The sequence below is a fragment of the Microtus ochrogaster genome, unplaced genomic scaffold, assembly GCF_000317375.1.
Source record: "Microtus ochrogaster isolate Prairie Vole_2 unplaced genomic scaffold, MicOch1.0 UNK27, whole genome shotgun sequence".
In the NCBI taxonomy this organism is placed as follows: domain Eukaryota; kingdom Metazoa; phylum Chordata; class Mammalia; order Rodentia; family Cricetidae; genus Microtus; species Microtus ochrogaster.
Window position 1 is genome coordinate 2,996,578 of NW_004949125.1, and position 9,270 is coordinate 3,005,847.

Sequence of the window (9,270 nt, forward strand, 5' to 3'; positions counted from 1 at the left end):
TCCGAGCTCTCTCTCTCTCTCTCTCTCTCTCTCTCTCTCTCTCTCTCTCTCTCTCTCTCTCAGCGTCACCTCATATTTTGGCATGAAGAGGGCACTGTCCAGAATGTGCTGGATGAATTGCTGGATGCGTGAATGAATGGAAGTGATAGACAGGCGGACATACGCTGATGCTGTGCATGGCTGGGTTTATAACAGAAACACCTCTGGAATAAAACAGAATCGACGTGTCTGGAGAATGACTGTGTTTGACCAGATCCTGCCTTCAACACGTGTCCACTGTGAGGGAACTGGGAAGGAGGAGAGGACGCCAGAGGCTACAACCCACCTCTTACATGTTTTCTAGTACTTGTGTGTGTATGTGTGCATGTGCACGTGGGTGCGTGTGCACGTGCATGTGGGTGTGCGTACACGCATGTGGGTGTGTACACGTGCATGTGGGGGGTGCATGTGAGTGTGGGTGTGTGCACACGCATGTGGGTGGGTGTGCACATGCATGTAAGTGGCCTCAGAGGCCAGAAGAGGGCATTAGATACCCCTTGAACAGGAGTCCAGTGTACTTTCTTAACTGCTGAGCTGTGTCTACAGTCCCTTAAATATACTTTTCATTTTTAGGTATGGATATGGGTATGAATGAGTATATACAATGCGTGCAGGTGCCTATAGCGAGCGCTGGACCCCTGCAGTGCTGTGAATGGCCTGATTTGAATGTTGAGAACAGAAATTCAATCCTATAGCTCTTAGCTGATGAGTCATCTCTCAAAACCCACAATTTCATCTTGATAGAATTCTAGCACACTTCTGCTGGAGGCAAAAGCTGGCAGATCAAACAGCACAGATAAAAGGCTTCATTCATGATCAGGTTGATTTGAGGTGCCCTGCTATGTAGCTATGGTGCCCTCAAAAACTTGGCTCAAGGGATCATCCTATCTCAACTTCCTGAAGGATTTCGGCTAGAGGGAGGCTCTGCCTTGTCCTGTTAGATTTCAGAGGATGAAGTAATTTGAAGGAAGGTGATTGTCTCCAGGCACCCCGAGATGATTAGAATAGAGGGTACTGCCTGGGAAGGAGACAGGGAGGAAGGGAGTACCGGGTGGTGGCTGGGTAGAAAGATGGCTGAGCTCACTTTGGGAATGCCAGCCTGCAGGTATGGGCTGGCTAATTTTAACTATTTATGTGCCACCCCCGAGAACCACCATGGAAAGAAGCCACGGAGGGGGAGTGAAGAAGGGGACACAGATGCATCTGAATGCTTGTGGAAAGAACTGAAACTCTACAAAGAGCTCTACGCTTCCTGGTTTTATTCGATGTGTCCTTGAGTGTGTGTGTGTGTGTGTGTGTGTCTGTATGTGTGTGTCCATGCATGTGTGGAGGGGGGTGCACAATTGAGCACTTAAATTTAGTTCCAACACAACCCTGAGTTCTTCCTAGGAGCTAATCTACCTTGTTTCGCGGGACAGGGTCCCTCACTGAGACCTCAGTCACACCAGTTAGGTTAGGAGGCTGCTCTGAACCCCAAGTGATTCCTTTACCTGACTGCTAGCACCAAAATTGCAAGCACCTGGCCCAGCATTTCCTGTGAGTTCTGAATATCTGAACAAGTCTTTGTGCTTGTATGGCAAGTGCATTACAAACTGAGTCATCCCTCTGGCCCTTGTTAAATTTCAAGCTGGTATTAGTTTGAAAAACACACACACACACACAAAACAAGTTTAAAGACATGTTGCTAAAAGGACATGCCAGACGCCCACTTTTTGTGATCCCCACATGCAGGGGAAGGAACAGTGACCAACAGGAGGAGGCAAAATACTCACAGAGCCAGGAAGAAGTGGATTGGCCTATACTGCCAGGAGAAGAGCCCGGCTCGGCTGAAATAAGCTATGACCATAGACAGGAGGTACTGAAGGAGAGAGCAGACAGGAGAGGAGCCGTCACACCCTGGAGAGGAGGACCATAGGCACAGGGGAAGGGGGCTGAGGGGGCATGAGGCTCAGAGAGGAGCCCCAGGTTTGGGTGCCTGCTGGAGTGGGGAAGGGAGGGTGAAAGGGGCCTTCAGGACGGCCAGGTCAGAGGCAGGAGGCCCTTGTTGTTCCAGCATGGCTGGTTCCGAGTCAGTTCTGAGGGAGGACTTAGGACAACTGGGACAAGGAGGTCTTTGCCCGGTGGGAACAAAGGGTCCCGGAGAGCTGTGGGAGAGAAGAAGCAGTTCCCAGGGCAAGATGGTGACCGTGGGCTCAGACCCCAGTGAGGCAAGGGTCTCCTGTCCACTCTGTAAGACACTGCCAGGCCCTGAAGAGAGGCACTGGCAGGATATGGAGGGTCAGGACTGTGTGACTTCTGGTGGCTCTGGGGAGGGACAGAGGACGGTGGTCAGGGAGGTCCCTCCCCAGGCAGGACAGGATCCGGAGCCCAGCTTGGCGCACCTTATCAGACACTCTCAGCGTCTTGTCCCAGGCCAGGAATTTTTTCACCACAGGATCCTCTGTGAAGGAAGCACATGTGTCATGGTGTGAAAGGGAAGAGCTTGGGGAGAGCCAGGAGAGCCGCCTCCCTGGGGGAGAGCCAGGAGAACCACCTCCCTGGGGGATGGCTCAGGTCAGAAGCCTGCCTCTGAGCTCCATCCCTGACCCAGCCTGTATCAACACACCATGATATCCTCCCATTGCACCGAATGCACACGGTCACAGGGCAGAAGCACTTAGGCCGACTGTCTGGTGTGATGTCATGTGACAGTGGGAACTTGGCTGGGTTGCCCTTGTGTGGGCAAAGACACCCAGCTCAGCAAAGCCAGGAAGAAGTAAGTTACTATCCTCTTCCTCACCTCCATGTGAACCTTTGTCAACTCTAGCCTAAGCCCCTGCCACCTATGCGTCCCTGAGACTCAAATGAGCTTGAGCCTCCCAGGCTGACCGCTCTGGACCGGGAGGGAAGCTTTTCCACGGGGAAGGAGGTTGACTAGAAGTTTCCTCCTTCGCCTAAGGAGGGAGCCATGCAGGTGTCACCTACCCAGCAGCCTGGTGAAGACCTTGTGGTATTCAGGCCTCACTATAGATGCGCGCCTCCTCCTCAGCTTCATCCTGAGCCCACACAGTGTCTCCACGGACCACACCGGCTCAGGGTCCAGCAGCTCTGCCAGGTCATCCTCAGAATCTGATGACGAGTTCCTCTTCCTCTTTGGGCTGGTGGACAGAGGCTGGGAGTTGGCCTCCGCCCTTGGTTCTATGTGAAGAAACCACACCCCAGCATGTGTGAATCTCAGCCCTGCCCCTTGATACTCCAAACACCCCAAACCTCTTCAGTTACTGCCTTTCCCCAAATCATCGTGCTGTTTTCCTCTGGGAAGATGGTCATCTGCCTCTCATCTTGTCCCCATCCCCTCTCCCCGTTCCTCAAGACTCTTCCTCATCAGAGACAAATTGTCCTCTTATAAAGGAAGTCTCTTCTTATGTCCCCTCTTCTCTGTCCTGTCTCTGACTCTTGGTGCCTAACCCCTTTCTTGTATTGTGGGTTTTCAGTCCATGTGACATCTGTGTCTGACTCCCTGTTCTCCTGCCCCAATCCTGCCTCCTGGGCCTCCCTCCTTCCTCCTTGCCATCACCCTCTCACATCTCACCTCACCCAGTCCCCTCACCTGCTGGTCCTGAGATCTCCCCGTGCGTCAGCACCCCAGGTGAGGGCCTGGTGATGCCAAGCTGAGGACTCTGTCGCTCAGAACACAATGACAGTTGGCCAGCGGTCACGATTTTCCCAACCTGTTTCCTCCCTTCCACAAATCCCAGACTTTGGTCTATCCCGCCCTCCTCCTGGACTTTCACTGAATCCACACATGACGTCCCTTCCCCCATCGAGGGAGAGGTGAGGTGTGGAGGAAAGCTCCAAGAAGATACTGTTGTCCACCGAGCTGCCCACCACCATGGAGTGCTTCTCCTCCAATCAGGAGGGGCAGACGCCTGTGATGTCATCAGCCTTCCAATCTGGCAACCAGTTTGAAATAAAACATGTGTAACTGACAGCTTGATGTGTCTACTTGTTCTGAGGATTAGGGCCCCGTCTGCATCCTGCCGTGACCCACACTCATTCCATCTCCAAACCATCCTCCATGTCTGTTCTCTTTGCGATGCACAGGTTGGGGGTGCCGCCCTTTCATATTCCTGGAAACATCTCAGCTTCCCCTTCACTCTGTGCACGCCCATTTGAAACTCAGTCTCTTCCCCATTGTACACTCTTTCTGCACTTGGTAAAAAAGCAAACATTTTAATTTTTAATTAATTAATAATAAAATTCTTTTTGGTTTTGTTTTGTTTTGTTTTTTGAGACAGAGTTTTTCTATAACCTTGGAGCCTGTCCTGGAACTCACTCTGTAGACCAGTCTGGCCTTGAACTCACAGAGATCTGCCTGCTTCTGCCTCCTGAGTGCTGGGATTGAATCAGGCATGCACCACCACTGTCTGGCCTTAAATTTGATTTTTGAGTCAGGGTTTCTCTCTATCAATCCTGGAATCTTGTTCTTTAGATCAGGCTAGGTCCAACTCAGATGTCTGCCCCTTCTGCCTCCTGAGAGAAATTACTTTTTATAATTCTTCATTGCCCTTCCTTGCTCTGTAGATTTCCTGTTCACGTGACATTCACGTCCCATTGCCTGTCCCCCCTTTTCCAGTCTCTGGCATCCAGGGCCCCTCCTTTCTTTCTCCTACGCCCCTTCTCCTAATGGCCACCTGCTCACATCTCTTCTCACGCTGGTAACCTCACCTGACAGTCCTGGGATATCTCCGTCCACCACTGGTGATGACACCGTGGTGCTAAGCTGGGGACACTGCTCCTCCTGTGTCAAGGATGGGTCACCAGCAGCCATGATCCTCTGAGATGCCTCCTTTTCTTCTACAAACCCTAGACTCTTGTCTCCCCCACCATCCTCCTGGGCTCTGGCTAAATCCACTCCTAACTCTCCCTTCTGTCGTCTCTGGAGAAGTTCAGTGTGGAGGAGAAAAGTGAGTTTAACCACCGAGCTGCCTAGCTCCACAGAGTTTGGCCCTTCCAATCAGGAGGGGCGGAAGCCTGTGAGGTCATCAGCCTTCCAACCTGGCAACTGGTTTGAAGGACAACATGCATAACTGATGGATTGATGTGTTTACCTGTTCCGAGGATGGATGTGCAGGTTTGCAAATCCATAGTTGAAGAATGCAATGGGGATTCTACAGAAAGCACAGCCACTATCGATGAACACGGCAAGGTAGAGTCTGTGGGGGACTTGTGATGGAGATCTGACATGCAGGATGGTGTCAGGCCAAAGGTGCTTACCTGACAGCACCTTTGATCCAGTGCTTCTGGCCAGTGAGTGGTACCCATAGATGGAATGTCCCTATGAAGAGGAAGACCTCAGCGTAACGTTGAACCTGGGCTTCTACCCTTAGCATTTCCACAACCTTGCTGGGCCCACCCCTCTAATCTTCCCATTGTGTCCTCTGGTGACTATGGTCTTTAACCCTTGAAGCAATCTCCCGATGCTGTGACCCCTAAAATCTAGTGAGACCTGCGGGGGCAGAGGACGGCTGCTAACGATGAGTTTCTGCTTCCTGTGCTCCCAATGCAGTTTGAGTCACAGGATTCAAGATCAACTCTTTCAGCGAATCAAGTTTGCAAAGAGGGGAAAGTATATGAAGTGACAGTCTCTGGATTCAGACCCCTGAGAGAGAGAGGCCAACCCTGAGGCTCACTCCCAGACCCTGGAGGAAAGGACAATCCTGGGTGGAACGGGAGCATCCTTTAACAGAAGGGTTGACATTCAGTGTCTTCCCTGCTTATATTTTCATGCCTGTGATTAAATATCCTGATGAAGAGCAACTAAGTGAAGAAAAGTAAGTTCAGGTTACAGTCAGTCACTGCGGAGAAGTCAAGGCAGTGTCCAACAGCTAGTCACATCACATCTGCAGAGAGACCAATGCGCATACGCTCACTCGTCTACTTGGGCACCACCCACAGTGGGCTGGTTCTTCTCACATCAATTAACTCAGTTAAGGTGATCTCCCACAGACAATCCACTCTCTGGAACTCTCTTTTCAAATTATTCCAGACGGTGTCAAGTTGACAGTTGAAGCTAACCAATGATGTATCCAAGAGGGCAGCCTACTGCAGGGCACAGGACAGAGGACTGAAAAGAACAACGGTACCAAGGACACCCAGTCCTGGACTGAGTGCAGCCATTGTACAGTGCAGCTAGTAGCCAGGGACTCAGCTGATGCCACCCTGTCTCATAAGCTGTCCAATCACAGTCCCATCCTCTGGCTGATGTGGAAGCACACTCCAGTGACATGTGGGGGTGTGAGCACGGTCATGACGTTGTCACTTTGGCTCCACTGCTGAGAATTCTAATGTAGGAGCTGCTGAACAGCAGCGAGCGCTGGGCAGGATGTCCCCACTCACACTGCTGCCTTTTCAGAAACCCCTCTGCTTTGCTCTCAACTTCATACATGCTTTTCTGACCAAAGCACAGACTTCCCCCAAGTCTTTCTGCTGTTTTTTTTTATTATTATTATTTCTTTTTTTTTTTTTTTTTTTTTTTTTTTTTTTTTTTTTTTGGTTTTTCGAGACAGGGTTTCTCTGTGGCTTTAGAGCCTGTCCTGGAACTAGCTCTGTAGACCAGGCTGGTCTCGAACTCACAGAGATCCGCCTGCCTCTGCCTCCCAAGTGCTGGGATTAAAGGCGTGAGCCACCACCGCCCGGCTATTATTTATTTCTTATGTATACAACATTCTGCCTCCATGTTGCTGGCAAGCCTGAAGAGGGCGCCAGATCATTACAGATGGTTCTGCAAGCTGGAGGCCAGCCTGGTCTGTATAGTGAGTTCCAAACCAAAGACACAGAGCGAGGACCTCTGAGAGATGCAAAAACCAAACCAAACAAACAAGAGAAACAAAGGCACAGGCAAAGGATTTACCTGGCAGAATATTCCTTGGCAGAATGTAATACAAATGGCCTCTCGCACAATTTCCAACTCTCGCGTGAAACCTCTGGGTACAGTCTATGCTGTCTGAGTGTCTACTGGGATTCTTACCTCTTGAGCTCACGCCGGGATCTCTCACCAAGTCAGGTTTACAACATCCTAAAACTTATCTACTGTGCAACTAAACACATCTACAAATTCTTCATTCAAGTCAGCTTTGAAGGTTTAGAAACCATAAGGTCAGTTTTATTACAACCATGCTTCCATTTTCCTGGCACCCGTTCTCTTTATGAATTGCTTTTGTTCTTAAAACAGGCACCTGAAAGATGGACATTTTATTTGACTTCATTTCAGGAGTCCCTTGGCTCTGTGGTTCTGGGATCACTGTGAGGCAGAACATTGTAGTGGTAGGATTGTTCCTGCTTGCACGGTAGACAGGAAATGTAAACAGGGAGACAGAAAGGGACCAGATAGCCCCAATAAATCCTCCCTGCCATCACTGAAGCTGCTTCCTCCATCTAGGCCCTATACCTTACATTTCCAGGACCTCCCCAAACAATGCCATTAGTTAGGAACCTAGGCTTTAACACTGCAGGGACAAAACATTTGACAAAAGCAGCTTCAGGCTGGAAATGGGCATTTGAGCTCACGGTTGGAGAGGCTACAGTCCATCATGACAGGTGTGGTGGCAGGAGCCTGAGAAGGCTGCTCAAGTCTGGAAGCAGAGGGGGGGAAGGTGAGAAAGAAGGAGAGGGAGAGAAAGAGAGAGGGGGGGAAGAGAGAAGGAGGTAGGGAGAAAGAGGGAGGGGGAAAAGAGAGAGAGAAGGAGGGAGGAGGGAGAGAAGGAGGGAGAGAGAAGAAAGAGGAAGTGACAGAGAGAGGGAGGGAGGGAGAAAGAGAGAGGAGAGGAAGGAAGGGAGGGAGGGAGGGAGAGAGAGAGGCTGTTGCTTAGTTCATGTTCTCCTTTTCTTTTTTGTTCAGTCTAAGACCCCATGCCCATGAGATGGTGCTGTCCACTCAGGTGTGTCTTCCTCAGAAAACCTCTCAGGAAACTCCATCAGACAGGTACACCTATGAGGGACTGTCTAGGTTGGAATGGCCTCCGGGCAAGCCTGTGCAAAGTTATCTAGACTTGGTTTGCGAGGTAGGGAGTCCCACTCCGCAGACACCCTTTCCCTGGGCTAAGATCACAGACTGTATGAAAGGAGAAAGCACAGTTGAACATAGTGATTCCTCAGCCCTCTCTGCTTCCCGACTGTGGATGCAATAGGACGGGCTGCTGCAAGCTCCTGTCTGTTTGGCTTCCCTGCCATGATGGACCATTTTGAACTGTGAGCCAAAAGAAGCCCTTTCTCTCTTAAGTAGCTTTTGTTGGGTATTTTATCAGAGCGACATGAAAAGAAACTAAGGCAGTATTTTAGGTGTCTCTAGATATAATCAAGTTGACAATTCAGATCCACCATGAGGAGCGTTCTCCACTTGTTAACGATAAAAAGTGCACTTAATATTTTAGCTGGTTTTTCGTGGTGTACGCTTTTAATTCTGGCACTTCTGAGGCAGAGACAGGCAGATTTCTGAGTTTTGAGGCTAGCCTGGTCTACAGAGCAAGTTACAGGATAGCCAGGGCTACACAGAGAAACCTTGTTCCCAAAACAAAACAAAACAACACAGCACACACACACACACACACACACACACACACACACACACACACACACAAAGATTCACCTTTATTCCACCTGAGTGGGTAGTGGTGGCTGCCAGGTGCTGAACTGGAAGGGTTGAGAGCGAACATTACCTGTAGCCTAGAGCCATGAGTCTCTAGGTGGACAGGAAGTCTAAATAAATACAATACGATTTCTTTAATGGCCTTGTAGCACACAGAGGCACCAACTGAGTGAATCTGCTGGAGTATGTGAGATTTGTGCTTTCCCTGTCTTTAAGACCATGTGGCTTTCAGATGTGTTTGTTTATATTGATGTTCACAGTAGTTTTATTTTTTACCTTGTTTCACAACTGCTCTTTTTTATGTGAGTATGTCATGGCACACGTGGGAGATCAGAAGGCAACTTTTGGGAGTTAGTTCTATCCTTCCACTGTGTGTTCTGGGACTGACGTCAAGTTTTCAGGCTTACATGGCATCTAGCTGACCCTCCCGGGGAATTTTTTGAAGATAAAATATTATGTGGCTCCTGTGTGTGTGTATGTGTGTGTGTGTATGTGTGTGTATGTGTGTGTGTGTATGTGTGTGTATTGTGTGTGTATGTGTGTGTATGTGTGTATATGTGTGTGTATGTGTGTATGTGTGTGTGTATGTGTGTGTTGGTGTGTGT

The 9,270-nt window shown here is 49.7% G+C and overlaps 1 protein-coding gene across 1 annotated transcript in view; it reads right to left on the reverse strand.

The window, feature by feature from the left end:
• LOC101979067 (speedy protein E4A-like) overlaps positions 1-3,842 on the reverse strand; it is a 4,467-nt gene extending 625 nt beyond the window's left edge. The window contains exons 1-4 of the mRNA XM_026789716.1: positions 3,629-3,842; positions 3,004-3,216; positions 2,421-2,479; positions 1,812-1,897 (exon numbers count right to left, since the gene is read on the reverse strand). Coding sequence (XP_026645517.1) covers positions 1,812-1,897; positions 2,421-2,479; positions 3,004-3,216; positions 3,629-3,842 — 572 coding nt within the window. The remainder of the gene's footprint in view (positions 1-1,811; positions 1,898-2,420; positions 2,480-3,003; positions 3,217-3,628) is intronic.
• Between the last annotated feature and the right edge of the window lie 5,428 nt (positions 3,843-9,270).